This window comes from Clinocottus analis, unplaced genomic scaffold, assembly GCF_023055335.1.
Source record: "Clinocottus analis isolate CAN_PGR_092001 unplaced genomic scaffold, fCliAna1.0.p SCAF_17, whole genome shotgun sequence".
In the NCBI taxonomy this organism is placed as follows: Eukaryota; Metazoa; Chordata; class Actinopteri; order Perciformes; family Cottidae; genus Clinocottus; species Clinocottus analis.
Window position 1 is genome coordinate 8,208,444 of NW_027175898.1, and position 19,490 is coordinate 8,227,933.

At 39.7% G+C, this 19,490-nt stretch overlaps 2 protein-coding genes across 2 annotated transcripts; one reads left to right on the forward strand and one right to left on the reverse strand.

Annotated features, from left to right (window-relative positions):
- Nucleotides 1–800: 800 nt before the first annotated feature.
- ivd (isovaleryl-CoA dehydrogenase) lies at nucleotides 801–7,387 on the reverse strand. Its single transcript, XM_068580348.1, has 12 exons — nucleotides 7,181–7,387; nucleotides 6,284–6,373; nucleotides 6,071–6,122; nucleotides 5,775–5,944; nucleotides 5,585–5,678; nucleotides 4,075–4,205; nucleotides 3,800–3,896; nucleotides 3,453–3,546; nucleotides 3,125–3,206; nucleotides 2,889–2,993; nucleotides 2,269–2,341; nucleotides 801–1,734 (listed from the first exon to the last, which is right to left on the reverse strand). The coding sequence occupies exons 1-12, from the start codon at nucleotides 7,304–7,306 to the stop codon at nucleotides 1,601–1,603; spliced, it is 1,248 nt and encodes a 415-aa protein (XP_068436449.1). The 5' UTR covers nucleotides 7,307–7,387; the 3' UTR covers nucleotides 801–1,600.
- A 1,712-nt stretch (nucleotides 7,388–9,099) lies between these two features.
- itpka (inositol-trisphosphate 3-kinase A) lies at nucleotides 9,100–18,669 on the forward strand. Its single transcript, XM_068580745.1, has 7 exons — nucleotides 9,100–9,660; nucleotides 14,310–14,406; nucleotides 14,642–14,855; nucleotides 15,946–16,150; nucleotides 16,715–16,816; nucleotides 17,268–17,339; nucleotides 17,624–18,669. The coding sequence occupies exons 1-7, from the start codon at nucleotides 9,271–9,273 to the stop codon at nucleotides 17,861–17,863; spliced, it is 1,320 nt and encodes a 439-aa protein (XP_068436846.1). The 5' UTR covers nucleotides 9,100–9,270; the 3' UTR covers nucleotides 17,864–18,669.
- The last annotated feature ends 821 nt before the right edge of the window (nucleotides 18,670–19,490 follow it).

Here is a 19,490-nt window from a genome sequence, read left to right on the forward strand (position 1 = left end):
ACTGGGTAAATAGTGGTCTGACAATATAATCTATAAACTGACTACCACAGATGTAACATCATCTCTGAGGTAAACCATCATCCTTCATCTTGCTATTGAGCTTTTGAAAGGAGAATGGGCCACCTGCCATTCCAATACAGGAAACCAGTAAAACAGGTTGATTGATCGTCTTTGAGAACATCGGAGGTCTTCAGAAGTGTAAACGGATACATTTGGTATTTTGTTTGAGGTCGGTGTAAAAAGGAGAGAAGAAACTTGTTTGAAAATCATTTTTAACATTTCAGGTTATTGTTTAGAGCTGTGCTGCCTTTGCTTGAACAGCCCCTTCATCAACGATGAGATTGTATTCTGCACTTTTGGATGCATCATTTTTGCCAGTTTAAGAGCTTTTAACTCTGTACTAATTTGCTGATTGTTCAGATTGCTTTAATTCAGCAGATTAGAACCATTTCAGTGAAATATTGTGCTTTTATGATAAAACATTAATTCAAATGTGTCTTTTGTTAAAGATTATTAAAGCAGATTTATTTTTACAGAAACAATATTTTGATCTATTATTTTACCCAACATCTCGGTTTGGTTCTGTGTGTTTGAGATGACTTGTTCCCCGTGAAGGGAAAACCCAGCCTGAGACATGTATTATTCAAACGCAGAGGGATAGTTCAATCATTGTCTTCCATTTGGCTTTCCTAGAAACAAGGGCTTCTGTGTAGACGACACAGAAACATGCACGTTTTCTTAACAATGTTTAACTCCGTTTTTGAAAATGAGACCCTTCAGGAGACAGACACAAACTCAAGTCCAGAAATACAACTTTTATTCTCTTCATAATAGACAACACTACATGTGTTCAAATATTTTCACACTATCTTTATTTAGTCCTTTGGAGAAAAGAAGATAAACAAATCATTAGGACTGTTTCTCCAGTAGAGCTAGTATACAACAGGGATTACCGTTTGCTCTTAAAAATGGACAAACTTTTCTAATTCTATACAACAGAATACCATCGATATATTTTCCCCACTCAAAAACAGTTTGCAGTGAAATCATGAAGGGTAAGTTATAAAGATCATGAGACTTTAAAAAAAAAAAAAGTTTTAAATCAACCTTTGATATCCAAGAGAATGAAACTCATGATTGTACAGTATTCCTAATTAAATCAATTATTGAAACACCAACATTGTCTGTTGAAGGATAAAAAGCCACAGCAGTTTCCAGAGGCTTTAATACAATGAACAGACAACCTATTCATAAGGTTCAATTCTCAATAATATTGCTTTATTGTCATTTTGTTGGTTATAAAGTCAATGCAACACATTAAAATTAACCAAATATGAAAAACAAAACATACGAAAACATTCAATTTGCTGGGAGCTTGTCAAATCACAGTCATCTGTATGATTTCATAAATGAGATATTGATATATCTCTGCATATTAAGTAAAATCTTTTGTGACAATGATCCCGAAAACATGTGACAATCCAACAACATCCCAACAGCAGCAACACGTCATCATATAAGGCGCTGGGTGTGAGTAACTGTTGATCCACGGCAAACCGCCCATTCAGTCTCTTTAGCAATCACCATTTCTCAGCTCTGGTTATTTATACATGGCGTTAAAGGACCGTCCAATAATGAGCCGGCGGACTTCACTTGTGCCGGCGCCGATTTCATACAGCTTTGCATCCCGCAAGAACCGCCCCATGGGGTAGTCGTTGATGTAGCCGTTCCCACCTGTTTACGAGTAGCACATCATTTTAAGTTAGCGTGCAGTACGGGAGCGGCTCGCTTCAGAGCGCACACACTGCAGACATTAAATGCACAAAGTGAGTCCCTGGGCTTGTAACATCTTTGTCAGTTGCTACACATAAAACAGTTTGGTTTATACCTGAAGTACATTTAACGAATCATCCTTTATCAAACGTCTACTGAAGGTAACTCCCTCTGCTCTCTTACCACTATTCACTCGTCGGCATGCCATTTATTAACCAAATGAGCTGCACCTGTGCAGCTCCTCAATGACGTTAACATCAAACCTCCTTCACACCAACAACAAGGCTCCATCCAGAACCAGAGTGAACTAAATAATCATATAAATTATAATCAATGAACATGAATTCTTTGTCAGAATCTAATCTCCATGTTGTATCAGCTGCATGTTATTTTTCATAAAATAGATTCTCATCACTGAAATGAATAATTCCCATTGGAAAGTACTGGATAGATTTTAATTTACCATTCAGTTTTCTTTCTTAGTCTCTTACTTACCCAAACACTGAATGCCATCCAAAGCAACCTGGGTGGCGTTCTCCGCACAATAGAGGATCACTCCAGCGCAGTCCTGCAACGACAGCGCAAGTCGTGTTGGGAAATGTACTTTATCGTACAATTCAGGAACAAGTAACGCAAGACGCCGACAGTCTCATGCAAGCAGCTCTTTCATTTGTGACAGGGTTCCATCACACCAAGTGTGAGGCGTTTTATGCAACTTAGCACATTTCCCCACTGTGGGACTAATGAAGGACTCCATATGACACTGTGACATAACATGTCCCTGGTCACCAAAATGCTTCTGACATTACAGTCTAGCTTTTAAAGTTTAAACAAAAAAAGTGAGCTTTGAAGAATTGATTTGTTATATGTTGCCATTAAACATGGCATGTCAAGATATTCAGTATAGTCAACTGTAATTATGACTGTTCAGAGATCTATTTTGATAACTTCAAAAAAAAATGAGTGATGCTATTATTAAAAAAACAACACATTTAAGGAAGTTGTAAAAGAAGCCAAGTTAACAAACATGTATTAATAGAGACACTAAATATTCCTTTTTAGTTGAAGTGTCGTTTAACAGGGTGCTATGGGAGTAGATAATGAAATCCTCCTACCATTGCACTGAAGTGTCCTTTGTCACAAGCGCGGGCAACATTGTACACGTACTGCCGACAGGAGCTCAGCCTGGTGTACATGTCAGCCATCTTGCCTTGCATGAGCTGCAAACAGATTCAGAATAATAATTGCAAAGGTAAATTCTATAGCTGCAAGCTTCAGACCTGAGGTGTTGAATTTAACAAAACAACATTTACAGTGACTTTTCAAACAAAGTGAAAACTGAAGGTCAAACCTGAAAGTGTCCGATCCTCTGTCCAAAAGCTTCTCTGACGTGCAGGTATGGAATGGCGTTGTCCAAAACGGCCTGCATGATGCTGAAAAGCGATGATATTATTAAAGAATGCTGAACATTATAGAATATAACTTTTTTGACGAAATTGTACTTTCTTGATTCTTCTTGTTCTGAGTTTGTACTCATGGTTGAATGCACTTATTGTAAGTCACGTTGGATAAAAGCATCAGCTAAATAATAAAAAAGTTAACCTTAAATGTTTACATTTTGTAGAAGATTTAGCAGCAAACTTTGTATCTGTAACCCGTTACATGTTGGCAAAACTTACCCTATAGGTCCTGCAGAAAGCACCAGCCTCTCCAGATCTAAGCCGCTCATCATCACATAAACACCTTTATTTAACGGACCAAGGATGTTCGCCTCTACAACAAACAAGCAAAACCCAACAAAATTAATGAAAAGTATCCATGAAAAATGTAAAAAATGAATGTTTGAAGGATAACACGCAAAGACATTAGCCATATTTAAAAAAAATAATTCTCTTGTTTCTCTCTCTCTCACACACACACACACACACACACACACACACACACACACACACACACACACACACACACACACACACACACACACACACACACACACACACACACACACACACACACACACACACACCTGGGATTTTGCAGTCTTCAAACACCAGCTCGCAGGTGTTTGAGCCCCTCATACCGAGTTTATCAAGCTTCTGTGCTGTAGAGAATCCAGGCATTCCCTACAAAATACAGATGTGAACAAACTTGTTCTCATTACAGGGATTCATGTCCGTTTGTATAATCTTGTATCATATCCGACAGAACGCGACGCTGATCCCCAGAACAGACCCACCATGTCCCCTTAACCACAAGTAAATCCAAAGACAGAAGAATACGTCTTCACTTGACTAGATTTACCTTTTCAACAATGAAAGCCGTGATGCCTTTTTGATGGGCCTCTGGATCTGTCTTTGCATAAACAATAAGGACATCGGCATCCGGTCCATTTGTGATCCAGAACTTGTTGCCATTCAGAACATAGTAGTCGCCTAGAGAAAAAAAATTAAAACGTTAAATTAAGTCAAACTAAAACAGATTTCCACTGCAGAATTAAGATTTTATTTTTTGAATGTTTTTTAAACGCATGCACGCATGCACGCATGCACGCGTGCACACGCGCACGCGTACACACACACATACGCTGCACACACGTATGCGGCACACTCACGCAATGGGTTTAGTGTGGCTATGTCTTGCGTGAGAGCGCGTTCTCCATCTTTTGAGGATCTTTGTTGTTAATTTAGGAGCCTCTAACTGGCTGGATTTATTACACCTGAGGTGTGTCTGCTGCACCAAAGAATAGGCTAATCGGTTTGTATAAAATGTTACAGTAAATATATGACATCAAGTTATAATGAACATACTATGCAAGAGATAACTATGCACGATGAAAGTTTTTTTTTCTGTCTCTGGATCCTCTATTGGGCTACAAACACAACAGCCTCTATACAGTAGTGCTTTCCCAGGACTACATAGTCAGAGAAGTGACACGTCTTTAAATAAATACACAAGACACACTGTCGGAGTCTTTGGCCCGACAGGAATAAATAATTTGGAGGGAATATTCAATGTGAAAAGGACTAAATGTCAACAGTGGGTTTCTCAAACCCTGAGTGAGTATAATCCATGGATGTGTAAACAAAGATCTGGATACAGCGCTGAAGGCGCAGGCCCATTTATTGCTATTGGAAGTTGCCACTGTGGTGCAGGAAGCAAATAAGAAATTTGACTTCAGAGTATAACATTCAAAAGGAAATTATCCGGATCTTCTAGCAGTTGCTTCAACCCCGTCTGCCTGCCCTCAGTCCAGCCTCGTTCTGGACTCATTAACATTAACGAAGGGAGGGAATTACTCTGGATTTGGCTATTAGTGCTTTTTTACTACTTATAGGACCTAATCATTTAAATGAGGGCTACTGGTTTAACTGATTGAACAATAAATGAAAAATTATCCACTGATTTACACAAGACTCTTTCCCAAAGTAAGTTGATGCAGAAATGTCTTTTTGGACCCAATTGACAAAGACAAAGGTTGTAATTCAACTGTTTGGCCACTGGGTAAAGTCAAAGCCCAGCCCTCTTCCCGGAGGCTTGGTATAATCCCCAAGAAATATATAATTATTGATCTGAGCAGCAGAGCAACTACATCATATCTAGCTATAGTTGATGGTGACACATTTAAGATGGGAGGCCTATATTGTGTACATGCATGGGTATAAATATATGAACTAAGAGATAGGCTCGGTGTCAGGTGTTGCAGAAGGACAGAAAGTATAAGTATATCAAGTACAAATATGAATCGAAATAAAGACAATTCAAGAGAAATATAGAATAATATAGAGTAACACTATTGCAGAGTATGTCCTACCTTGCTTCTTGGCTTTGAGCTTCATGGAGACTACATCAGAGCCGGCGTTGGGCTCACTCATGGCCAGGGCTCCTACGTGCTCTCCTGTCATTAACTGGCAACGGAGGAGACCGCGATGAGAATAAATAAGTGAATCCATCTTAGTTTTACGTGTTTTATAGTGTGAAACTTGAACTGTATTGGTCCTGACCTTTGGCATGTACTTCTCCTTCTGCTTCTCGTTGCCGTGGCGTACCATCTGGTTGACACAGAGGTTAGAGTGGGCGCCGTAACTCAGAGCAATGGCTGCCGACACTCGTGACATTTCCTCCATCACAATGACATGATCGAGGTAGCCCAGTCCTGTGCCCCCATACTCCTCTAAATAGAGATGAGTGCATGTCATTTTAAAACACTACAAAGCAAAAGATAAAACGTCTCCCGTCGGTAGTTGGGAGGCAAGTACTTCTAAACATGATGGCAGGATTTTCCCTCCAGCTTTCTTACCTGGAGCAGTGATCCCGAGGAATCCCATCTCACCCATGTCTTTCCAAAAATCCTGTTGGAGAGACGACGCAAGAAGTTACCAAGGCAGGAATCTTACAGAACAGCAGGTGTGTCGGTCATACACATCACAAATACGACCACTTTCTTAACTATTCACTTCAAAATCAGGAAACTACAGATGTGTGTGGTGTTCAATAGGGCGCAACAACTCACTCGCATTCCTGGAAATTCATTGGTCTTGTCAATCTCATCAGCACAAGGCCCAAGCTTTTCTTCACAGAATTTACGAACCGTCTGCCTGAGCTGTGCAAAAGACACAACACGAACAATAGACTTTAAAATAACCCGTTCGTATACAGGTCATTTTATTCTCTAAGTGCGTAGAGATAAACATGCAGACCCGAGACCCCTGAAGGAGGAACATGAGATTTAAGATGTTAACTACAGATTCCGCAAGTGTCTCGTTTGAGTTACAGGTAAACGTGCAAAGATGTTTCAGACTCTTGCAGACATTTGTTAAATTACTGTTCTATCAACTTCATAACATGCAGGATTGGAGAACACCCTCGTTCAACCAATCAAATTGACACGGACTTCACCCATCCTTCAAGCCATCTCGGATACAAAGTAGATCCTGGTCCAGTGGAATATTAAGTTGAGTTGGCAAACGTGGACAGGTAAACCGGTTTCAATGGTTTTCCAATAACTTTTCATGAAGGCGACTTGGTGGGGGCGTCTCAGCTGGCAGAGCTAACTGTGGTAAATCTAACTTGTAAGGCTTAACAAGTCGCAGTCTGATAGAGTTTACGTGCTACTTTCTTTAGTTTTTAAAGAAGAGAAAACTAAATGAATATGTGCCAACGTGACGTTACGGTAGTGCCAAACATCCGTTTGCTGGGTGGTTAGCTTAGCCGGGTCGGCTAATACCAAGGTCTCCTTATCTGTTACGTCAACACGTCATGTGCACAGCGAAATAACCTTTTGTCCGTCAAACATTATGAAACCACAACGTACTTAAATCACACTATAATTGTGTGTTTGTTTGTTTGTTTGTTGGCTTTTTGCACTGCCTGTGCAGAGAAACGCACTTTGTGCTGCTCGTTGTCTGACCTGCATCTGGTCCTCGGTGAGTCCGTTCACCACGTCGTCCACCGGGATGGACGCGCCGGCGCAGCCTCTCCTCGACACCGCCGACAACCTGCAGCCGAGGCGGAGCGCGTTTCTGACGGCGAACATTGTGCTCCTTGTTTTTAAAGGAGAGAAATAAACCCAAAGGTGGCCCTCAGAGTAAGAAATCTGACTCTGTCACTTTGTATATGTACCACTCACAGGGCACTTTTTCTTTCTGCTTTTTTTTTGCGCTTGCAAACCAGTTTATTGACGCATTATCGCCACCTAATGGACGGGGGTGTAATATTAATATATATATATATATATATATATATATATATATATATATATATATATATATATATATATATATATATATATATATATATATATATATATATATATATATTACCTAAATAAAGCAAATAAGCAATTAGGTTAAGCTGCTTAGCGTTTGCTGATAATAATAAAAATAATAATTAGAACATAAAACAACCCATTCCTATTGACAAGGCAGTCATAGTGAAGGTAGACGGATACAAACACTGACATATGCCAGCCTGTAAAAGCAGATATGCATTGCAATTGATAAGGTAACAATAATAAGTAATGTCAATTCATAATGGATAAATCCCATTTATAACATTAAGCCAAATGTTCACAGCAACAATAGTCAATGCTGCTCTGGAGGCCTCAAGCCCCAGTGTATTTAGGATTAGTTTTGTTAACAGGGTTGAGCTCGTTTTATAAATTTCTTACATTTTTTAAGGTCTTGGTTGTTTCGTTTTTTTAATCTAAATTAATTTGTTAAAATTGGCACACCAGAAAGTATTATAGAAACCCATTGAAAAACTACCATGCAGAGCAGGTTTGTAATGACTCATTTCATGTGTCTACGCATACACAGAAAGTAATATACATTTTAAACAAAATTACAAGAGAAGGCAGCTGCAAGACTTACCGGGGAGTGAAATGTATTGATAAATGAAAAGAAATAAACCAAATAAAATGGAAGCGGGGTCTTCAGCGTCAACAACAAACTAGAAAGCAAGAAGTTCAACCGTCCAACAGAAGAAAAAAACATACTGAGCTAAAAAGGGACCCTAAAAAGGGAGAAAACAGAATCGACAAAGTGAATGGCAAGAGAACCCCGCACGGGAAGCAGATCATATACTGTATACTGTATCTCTTCCCTTGTTTCCCCCACTCAGTTTAGTGTCGTGTAGGAGACGGGGTGCCCACAGCAGGCGTGTATTGTCGATAAAACTGTCGATCAAAGGCTCAGGCTCAGGCTACAGCAGATGTTTACATTTTAAATGTGGAGTTTGTGTCAGAACCCGCCCTCTAGTGGTTATTTAGGGGGCAACATGACTTATGATTGAGTTATAATCAGTTAAGTTAAAAGTAACTGTCAAAGCAAATTCTTTATATTTAAAATTACCGCCCAATTTTTATTATCCAAACACGGTATTTAATTTTCAAATTCTGAACATCAGCAGTGAGTTTATGAACAAATAAACATAGACTGGAAACAAAGCCCCCACATTAAATGCCACAAATAGTGTTTTAGAGAACTACAGTCGGAAGGTTTGAACATTGGTGTCTGTGGACGTGCGTATCTTTCGGTAGAAACATGATACATCTCAAACCAAATTGTTATCTTGTAAAGCTGCATTTTGACATAAATCTACAGCTCCCCTTTAGTTTAATACCAGATTGGTGTCGTAAATCAGCACGAGACAGAAGAAAATCTATAACTACAAAAGTGAACCTGTCAGCAGGTTTATCGTTTCAGCCAGGAAGCAAAAAGCAATGCGGAAGATAATACGCTTTGCACAGTGGTGTGGGTGTGCCGGCGCGCGTAAAGCGAGAGCCAGGCCACCACCAGAGAGGGGTTCCCCTTTCCGGCCGTAGGGCTTTTTAATGTGTGAATGCTCGGACGACAAACAACAAGGAACTCCCGCGGTGGATTATTTGCATACCTAAACTCAAAGTAAACTTTCTGAAAGTGAACTTACCACATTTGAAGATTAAAGTGAATCACCTTCGCGACTCTCCTCGTGCGTCCTTGCGGCGGATTTGAGTTTCCAATGCCCAAAGGGTGCAGGAGAAAGAGCTCCAAGGACTTCGGACTTTCTGGGACTAGAGTAAATGAGGGATCGCGTGTAGAGCGAACAACTGTCGGGAAGGCATCTCAGACTTGCGATGATCTCGTTCAGAAAGCCGTCCCGCTGACTATGATGGATGCGCCCCGGGTACCGTCGGTCACTATCACCCCGGAGAGTGGCGGCTCCTCCCGGGAGATGCAACAAGAGGACTGGGATGATGCTGTGGACGGTACCCTGCGCAGGAAACTGTCCAACTCGTCCATCTCCTCCACAGGGTCTTCTGCTGTGGAGTCCGAGGATGATTTACTCAGCGACAACGAGAGCAAAAGCAAAGGCATCATCACTTTAGAGCATCTGGTGGACGCTGGAGAGGTGAGTACATAGGAGAGGACGAGCAAGATTGAAGAAGGCCGTTGAAGGGGCTCCTTAGTTTGAGTTACCATGCATCAATGCAGGTTTACCAGCAATTCATGTCACTGTATGTCCCAGTTACAATGTATAAAAGAAGTCAACACAATGGGTTTTTATTGTTGTATAAATCAGCTTAATATTTAATAAACTACGGCACATGTCTTTCTATAGATGGAGCATCAGAAAGTCTTTTTTTGTTATATGCACATCAATAACAGTGAAGCAGTCCATAATTCTCTCTAAAATGTGTTTGTGTGTGTGTGTGTGTGTGTGTGTGTGTGTGTGTGTGTGTGTGTGTGTGTGTGTGTGTGTAGTCCACAGGTACAGTAACTACATATTAATAAATGCATTTGAATGTAAAATGAGAATACGTTCCCTGATGAGTACTGGATGTTTATACCGACAAATTCATTTCAAATTGCCATCTTTGACCTTGTGATATCTTCTTTAATCAGCATCCACTGTAATTAAAGTTAATTTAAAGTTACAGAACTGAGCTGACGTTTTGAAAACAAGAAAAAGTGAAGCACAGCAACAAATAAACAGCAATAAGCAAACTACACTTCCTCTTCAAGAGGACCAGTGGGATCTCTGACTGCCAATAACTGAGTGTTTGTTCGGTATTAGTCATGCTTTTAGAACATAATCCTGTCGTATAAGGAGTTCTGTCGAGCAAAAGTTTTTTTTCTGTGAGAAATTAGTCACTTCTTCTTTTCATAAGTTATTTTTGCTTATGCTGTTTTGAGATCTGGAAAATGTCAGTTGTCACATGTATTGGTCAGAGTAATGCGTGCCTCTTGTTGCTAAAGATTGTTTAAAAAGAAAGATCCTTGAGATTTCTGTCAGAGGAAAAGAAAATATTCCCATTGAAAATATATTATTCCTCCATGTTTAATGTCTTATCAGAGCCTACATCACCTTAATTACCAGGCACTGCATAAATGTAAACCAACCAAGAGAAGTTGCAGAAATCTTGATAACCTTGCTGTCATATCACATTGTTTACTGCCAATACTCTTAAAGGCCATGTGGGTACAATTTAAATGAGCTTCAGTTTAATGTCATTTTGTAGTATTGTTGATATGTCGATAATATTAATACACTTAATACACTTTTTGCACAGGCTTAATACACTTTTTGCACAGGCTATCAAATGGATAACTCATTACACAAATTATGTGAAAAACAATAATACAAATGTATCTGTTGCATTAAATGTCAGCTCGTGTTTTGTAACTGTACTCCTGACCTTTACCGCTGTGCGGCTCTCCTTCAGCACACAGCCCAGTGTTGAAGGATCGCCCTTTATAGACGTTGAGGGTGGAAACTTGTTTGACATTCTTGGCTGATTACCTGTGGCCAACAAGTCTCAGTCTTATTGTACATGCTTTTGTGTGTATGCAAATTGAGCAGTTTTATATATTTCAGAAGCAACTTTTCCATAGACTAGATTAGACATGGACTAGATTTAGATTTGAACAGAATAAGACTTATTTAGCAGCTTTTACGTGACAGTCATCTCAACAACATGATCTGCTTTTTGTCTCCACTGTCACCGCTCAGGCTCAGACCATTGTGTGTGTGTGTGTGTGTGTGTGTGTGTGTGTGTGTGTGTGTGCGTGCGTGCGTGCGTGTGTGTGTGTGTGTGTGTGTGTGTATTTTATGATGCCACTGCTTCTCTTTGCCTTCTCCATACAAGGTCTAGCTGTCACTTAATTTTAAACAGACTGAATACACATTGCCTGTTAAGCCTCCGTGTGTGTGTGCATTAGAGAGAGAGAGAGAGAGAGAGAGAGAGAGAGAGAGAGAGAGAGAGAGAGAGAGAGAAAGCCTTCAAGTGAGGCTCAGTGTGCAGGTTTTTCTAAATAAAAGTCTATTTAAGTTATTATAACTTCAAGTGAAAACATGTTGGTCGTCACACCTCGGAAAATAGCCCTGATTATGGTTCTGTTCCTTCAGCCCACACATCAGCCCACACATCAGCCAATGCACACACACACACACACACACACACACACACACACACACACACACACACACACACACACACACACACACACACACACACACACACACACACACACACTACACTAAATGCTAGCATGTCATTGGGTAATTATGTTTTTCTGTGGTTAGTAGCCAGTTTGAGCTTTGGCCTTTGACATTTGAAAAAGAACCACTTCAGGAAGTCAAAAAGACGTGTGTATGGGTACTTTGGCTAGTTCACACTTGAATGCATGTTTAATAAAGATTAAAGTGTACAGCAAAGTGCTTTTTAATGGACATGCAGCAGAGGAGAGCACACAGACAGGACTCATTTGATCATCCTGCAGTGGTTTGCATCCCATTAGCAGTTTGAGATGACAACAGTGTAACATGGAAGACATGAATTATAATGGTCGGCTCACAGCAATGAGTCACATCGTCTCAGCATTTGTTCTCCTTGCTGCTCGCGTATGAATTGTTGGAAATTTGCTTTCTGCGTTGCTGATGACTGCTCTGACGGTTCAGATCAACACGGTGTCAGTTTGTCATACACACACAACAGACCTAGAGTAAAAGGTGCGTCTGTGTGACAGAAAGCGAGCATCGGATCTCAACCTTTTTTAAGTACCCCCAACCAGCACAAAACATTTTTTGGTTGAAAAAACAAACACACAGCGCTGTGCCATCAGTGTCTGATTTAATATAGAATATATACAATTTACTTTAAGACCATACACTTTGTATTATTGAATATTTAATAAATACTTATTTTTAAAGAATTTTGAAATTTATGCTAATTTTATTTATGTATTTTTTTTAATCGCAAGTACCCCCATTTGAGAGCCACTGAGTGTTGAAGAAACCATAAGCCAACAGAACAGAAGAGCAGTCGGTTCCCTTTAATTCCTGGGAGTAAATACAAATGTGTACTAATAATGGTGAAAAGTTCCATACTTAAATAAAACTGTTGACTTTTTGCTTTTTGGAAATATTGTACAATTTATTTGCTGGCTGTAAGCAGCAGATACTATTATAAATAAGATTCTACATACAAAACTATAAGCTAACACATTTTCCGGATTAAACCAGTTTTCTCACCCATTATGGCTTATAAATACAATGTGTAGATGAGTTGTTAGCGGTTCAAGGACCAAAGAGGTCAAATTATCCAATGATTTACTAAGTGTCTGAATACTTCTGATGCACTTTCATTTAACAAACCTGTCATTTCAAGTTTGAACTTAAGGGTGATACCAGAAATGTCCGTAAGACATAATACCACACGACTGTTGACATATTATATAACTCTGTTGTATTATCTTTTCTTTTCATGCACAGCTGTCTGGAGTTATAACTTCACCACACTTACTGCGTATGATTTCTGTGTGACAAATAAACGTGATTTGACTCCTCTTTCTTTCTATCAAAATGTAAGTAACTCACTGTAATAGAGTTTAAGACTCGCAGTAATAAATAATCAAATGCTTGCTTGTGGAAGTCTAACACCTTCGCCATGTGATATTATCAGTAAACAAGCAGCATTGCAGTAAGTGATGCATATCATCTGACATTTAACAGAGACTTGGCTGGCTGCTCAGAGCTTTGTGTTTCACCAACACGAGTCCCTGTTTCATTTCCTGTTTCAATCAGAACCCGCAGAATAAATACAATGACCTCTCCGATGCCTAAAGACATGCGCTGAGAACATGTACTTTCCTCTCTGATGCCTGACTTGTTCCATTGGGTGTATTTTCCCCAAATGATTATGTTTGAGGTGATTGTAGTTATGTAGATTCTAGAAATATAATTCTCACAGCGTCAGTTTTCTGGGAGGGAATAAAACAGACAGTTCTCTACAAGTGTGAAGAACTACTGCGTCTGTGAAATACGCAAGCTGTTGCTGTGTTTTTATGTGTGTGTGTGTGTGTGTGTGTGTGTGTGTGTGTGTGTGTGTGTGTTTGCATACTGAGAGACAGAGATGGAGAAAGAAGGAGAAAGTGAGGGTGGCATAGGAAGAGTCCTGAAACAAATCACTGAAAAATGAACACCTCTGCCGAGACAAGATAATCACCCGTCAGTCTTTTTTTTTGTTCACGTTCAGTGACAAGCTCCAAACTGTCTTATGACAGCAACACATTCTGACTTTGCTCACAAGGGGTCAGAGATGCCAGCCGCAAGGGCAGAGTGTCAGCCTTGATTATTTGGTGTTAAACCGTCAGATTTATTTCTCCTTAATATTGCAAGATGCATTTTTTAGTCAGTGTGATATTCTGACTCCTACTTGAATATAAAAGCAATACAAGCAGAACATGTCTTTGACTGTAAACCAATGTTAGATAGTAGATTTTTCTCTGTGGATCAAAGCCCATTGCCACACTAAGCTGGAGAGCTGAATAGAGATGCTGAGTGCAGATATGAGTTTCCACAGAAATGGCATTTAACTGACCTAGATCGGAGGTTTCACAAGCCTGGCATCAGATTTATTGGGTAGAATTGCTTTTTTAATTATATTTTTATTCAGACACAGGCTGGACTAAGGTCAGCACTTCCTCTTTTTCTCAAATCTCTGATGCGATCAACAACACAGATAAACTTGTGTTTGTTTTCTCGCACTTCTTCTCCAGAGCAAGCCGTGGTGGAAGCTGAAGACAATCGTCCAATGGCCCTTCAGTGCTACGCAGAGGCGGAAACTGAACTGGGTTCAGCTAGCCGGGCATAAAGGTATGACCTGTTCCCATCATCATTGAGTTGTTGAACCTTTCTACCAGCTCTGTAGAAGGAGAAAACGGGAAGGTAGGTCAAGCCCCATGACCGAACTGACTTTTATATACTGTACTGTTATGGATCAGATGTGTTGGTTTCCTTTCCCACGAACACCCCGACATTACTTCTCTTTCTCATCCCTCCCGTTTGTGAATGTCTGAAATCCAAAGCTTCGGTCTTCATCCCATGTCAGGTAACTTCAAAGCAGCAGACGAGGGCAACATCCTGAAGAAGTTCTCAGAAAATGAGATGCAGTGTTTTGAGAAGCTGAGGGAAGATGCGCTGCTCCCATTTGTGCCCAGTTACCACGGCACCGTGGAAAAAGATGGAGAGTCTTTCCTTCATATGACCGACCTGCTGGTGAACTTTGACCTTCCCAATGTCATGGACTGCAAGATGGGAGTGAGGTAAGAAAGTAAGCTACTCATACATCAACAACTTATAATAGATATTTAGGCATTCATTTATGACTTTAACAATACTTTTTATTTTCATACACGTAACTATGTCAATCATTTAAAATTATTGGAGCAGAAATAAACTACAATGTCATATAATGTCCTTGTTTATTTACGTATTTTAAATTTATGTCAGTATTTAATGCTCATGTTTTGTGGATGTGCCGCTGAAAGCGCACAAGGGAACACCTGTTGTAACTGCAGGCTGTGTGCTCGGCTTCCTGCCACAGTGCCTCGCTGTATCATCCGCACAGGCACAAATATACACACAACACACACATATATATGAGCAGGAATATATTCTAATGAATGTATGCATGCAAAGGCAAGCAGGATATCTGAACCTTACGCACCTACAGACTTACACATAACAACAGAGACATAAACACATCGTTGTGTTGTCTAGAAAGTGTGTGTGTCTGTATTTCTGAGGCTACACACACACACACACACACACACACACTCAGGGTGTCCCTGGAGACTCCCCTTCACTGAAAAACACTCACAACCACAAAGTTTCAAACCACTAAGTTGCACTAACACACACTCAGACTTTCACAGTTCAACGCCGCACGCTGGCGTCTACCCTCAGCTTCCCTCTTCAGCACAGAGGAAGTTAAGTTCACAAACTGAAACTGAAATTCACATCTGTTTGTACATAACGGTTTGATATGAATATGACAACTCTGCACGTGCGGTTGTACTATTTACCAGCAGAGCTTTATTCTTTTAGAGTGTGTGGCATTCAGCTGAGCGTTTCAGTAATGGCATTACTTTGCATTCATCAGCTTTTCTGCTTCAGTGAACATTAAAAAGGAGATGATCTCTCCAGCTTCTTGTGCAGCAAAAGAGTCTTCTGGTCTTCTGTTATGGAAAGTCAACTACAGCTACTACATCTTAATAAATAAGGGTGTGAACGCCAGGCAAACCCTGAAAGTAAACATCACTATGTACTTACATGCAGATAGCACTAAGGCCATGTCGTGTGAAAAGTGTGCAGCTCTTCCACCTGAAGGCCTTTTTCCTCCTGATGTTCCAGGACGTACTTGGAGGAAGAGCTTGTTCGGGCAAGGGAGCGCCCCAAGCCGAGGGAAGACCTGTACAACAAAATGATGGAGGTGGACAGCGAAGGCCCAACTTCCCAGGAGCATTCCCAAAGAGGCGTCACCAAGCCTCGCTACATGCAGTGGAGGGAGACCATGAGCTCCACCAACACCCTGGGCTTCAGGATAGAAGGAATCAAGGTGGAGGGAATGATGGGGACACCATTCATGATACAATTGCACTCATTCAGTTGAGCAAGGCACTAAAGAAAGTTGTACACATAAAAACAGTAAAAAAAAAAAAAAAAGCACAGAAGTAGAAGCATTTCAGAGTGAATATTGGACTTACACGACCCGAATCCAAATAAATGCTGAGGCGGCTTTGTGTTTGCTGGATGCGTTGATAAGCGACTTTTTGCAAACATATTCACTTAATCAATCAATCAATTTTTTTTGCTTACAGATTGTTTTTGTTTGTTTGTTTGTGTGTTTTATTCAGTCAATCATTACAATACAATACAATATTATTCTATATAATATACAAAAACAGAGACTGAAAAGGTCTAAGCAAAAAAAAAAAAACGCTTATATATTCCTATCCTAAATTATTATCAATTTAATCAGATGATTAATTTGAAATAGTAAGAAATAGTATGTTCCATATTTATTTGAATTAAATCATGGAAGGTTTAAAGAATGCACATGAATTCAGTACAATCACATGTCAAAAGCAGTTTATTGTGTCTAATATTTCCTCTCTTTCAGAAATGTGACGGTACGTGTCGGACTGACTTCAAGAAAACCAGGTCGATGCAGGACGTCATCCATGTGTTCAAGGACTTTGTCGGAGGGAACGTGAACATCTTAGTACGTGACAGTCAGTTGGCTTCTGCAAACATATATGTTGTGTATTTATGCAAGTGAGGACATACACAATAGACACATCTACACAAGGCAGTCGCTCGCAGGCATTACTTGAAAGACAATGAATAGAAACAGTTCTCACATCCGTGTTCAGTGTTTGGACAAATATTAATTACTGAGGCTGTTTGCATTCATCCTGAGACTGTCCCCAACCGCTTTCCAAAGTAAATACAAAGTGTTTGAACTGCACACAGAGAATATTTAGTGCAGATAATGTTGTTTGAGTTTTCTATTGGGAGGTTCCCAAACATCCACTGTGTCGACAGCCTTTCTTTGAACAACTGTAGCTTCTATTTTATGGATTTGTAACAAAACAAATAAATGTTAAATTGAATCGTAGGCTTCAATTAATGTGTTTATGATCCGCCAGTTCATGTTTTTTCTTGAAACACAGAAGTCTTACCTGAGCAGACTGAGAGAGATCCAACAGGCCCTGAAGGCATCGCACTTCTTCAGGCAACATGAGGTGATGACTGAAAACAAAGATAACGCGCTTTAATAAAGTGTTACAGCAGGAACCTCATCTGAAATTCTACGTGAGCGATCTGAACACCAATCCTCCAAAACATGGTTTCGGATGTTGTGGAGAGACACGTGGACCGATAACTATTTATATTCCTTCACTTCCAGCTAAACTGTTTAGAACACTTTGTTTACTTTTATCAACTGGTCATGTATTTATGAATGGACGAATAGAAGCAGAAGTAGAAAAAGCAAAAGCTAATATGAAACCATTCTTGTTCTTCGTAGGTCATTGGCAGCTCTCTCCTCTTTATCCATGACCACACCAGCAATGCACAGGTCTGGATCATTGACTTTGGCAAGACTACGGCGTTACCAGAGGGCCAGATGTTGAGCCATGACATTCCCTGGCAGGAAGGCAACCGGGAGGATGGCTACCTGTGGGGGCTGGAAAACCTCATCCACACGCTGGAGTCTGTCAGCAATGAGGAGACAGACGGAGAAACCTCTTACTCAGATGCTAAATAAAATAGCAAAACACATGGCCAGTGACCTTTGACTTGTAGAGAGGTGAAAGAAAGTCAAACAATTGTAATGGACACCACAGTGAGAGCATTTGGGAAATGTAATAAATGTTGATGTGCTTTGGGTGCTCAATGATAAATGCAAAACATGTACAGAAATGTAGAAAAAGAGCAGCGTCATAAAGCGACTGACAGAAAAGACACAATAGACACTGAAGAGAGAAGCAGAGAGTGTGTCACTAGTTACTGAACGATTGAGCAAATGAACTGACACTAATTCAACTTCCTATAAAATGAGCAGAAGTGAAAGTGTAAGGACTCAGATTTCAGAGACGGGCCGTTCCACGTGAAGGGAATGCTCATGAAATGTGATTTAAAGCAAGGAGAGAGTCCTCAGTCCTGTTACGGTCTCAGCCTCAGCTCTGACAACACTGTACAACATCTGTAGGTGTAATATTTAAGGAGTAATTCAATGCAGTATGAAGCTCAAAAACCTCACGTCATATAACTACAACACATACCATATTGTAAATATAGTGCTGCGTACTGCATCCTTAGTGTTTTATCTGTGTCACTGTTCTGACAAACAATTTACATTTCTTTCACTGATTTTGTTTCTGTAATCAAACTTGTTATATAACACTTTTTGGGGGCTTTTTCAGAGATGTTGTGCAAATGAAATATATGAAAATGTACTAAATTAATTAAAATGGGCAAAAACTGTTAAATTTTATTTTCAATAGCAAAACACATTTGTGCTATCTTTACATGTATGTTAGCCAGAGCAAAATGTAATCTGTGCAACAAATTAAACTCACACAAATAAGATCAATATATGTTGATTTATTTGGGGCACAGTTAGGTTAGAGAAAAGGGTAAAAGACGGTATATTGCATAGAATGTCTTTCTATTGTTGATTGAGTCATTAACATAAAGAATACAGAAAAAAAATACATTTCAGTGCAGTGAGTGTGAAATTAAACAAGACCATGAAGAATATTCACTGTGAGCAAGACATGGGGGGATTTCTTTCCTTCTCTGGAAAATAAAGTCCACAGTAATCAATATTTCTAAATGGCAGAAATCTCTCACTAAAAAGGAGTCTTTGGAAAATAATGTGAGCCTCATGGTCGGTCACCATTTCTGAAAGTGAACTCTTGAGCAACCAAAACAACACACACTGATATCAGCATAAAAACATACAGAAAGACTATAAAACAATAAGTGTGACAATTCAATCAACATACTACAATATAAACTATCAACATGTTTAGACTCAAAATAAAAACACATATAGGATATACAACTAACAAATTGATTATATAAGAATAAAACAGTAATACTGAAAAGAGCTTTCAACAGTTGAATCGTTGATCAGCTAAATAAACTGAGATACCTGCAGCAGCACATTTGGCAGCTCTAAGGCTCATTACCTCCCCCTGCTGAGTAAACATCGGTACTACCAGCAAGACCAGTAGATGCAGTGCAGTGGTATTTAATGGCAGTGGTCAACTACAGCTACAGATCCTTCTTTAACATACTTCATTAATAATAATAAAAGGAAAAACAGCTACAAATGCAATGGGTTAGTCCAGTGTACAGACGAGAATACAAAAATAGCAAATATTTTC

Coding starts and splice junctions, on each gene's coding strand:
- itpka (XM_068580745.1), top strand. CDS start 9,271: ATGCCCAAAGGGTGCAGGAGAAAGAGCTCCAAGGACTTCGGACTTTCT. Junction 14,856..15,945: donor GACTGCAAGATGGGAGTGAG/GTAAGAAAGTAA, acceptor CTGATGTTCCAG/GACGTACTTGGAGGAAGAGC. Junction 16,817..17,267: donor GAGGGAACGTGAACATCTTA/GTACGTGACAGT, acceptor CTTGAAACACAG/AAGTCTTACCTGAGCAGACT.
- ivd (XM_068580348.1), bottom strand. CDS start 7,306: ATGTTCGCCGTCAGAAACGCGCTCCGCCTCGGCTGCAGGTTGTCGGCG. Junction 3,897..4,074: donor CGGCTTTCATTGTTGAAAAG/GTAAATCTAGTC, acceptor TGTATTTTGTAG/GGAATGCCTGGATTCTCTAC. Junction 3,207..3,452: donor CTTTCTGCAGGACCTATAGG/GTAAGTTTTGCC, acceptor ATCGCTTTTCAG/CATCATGCAGGCCGTTTTGG.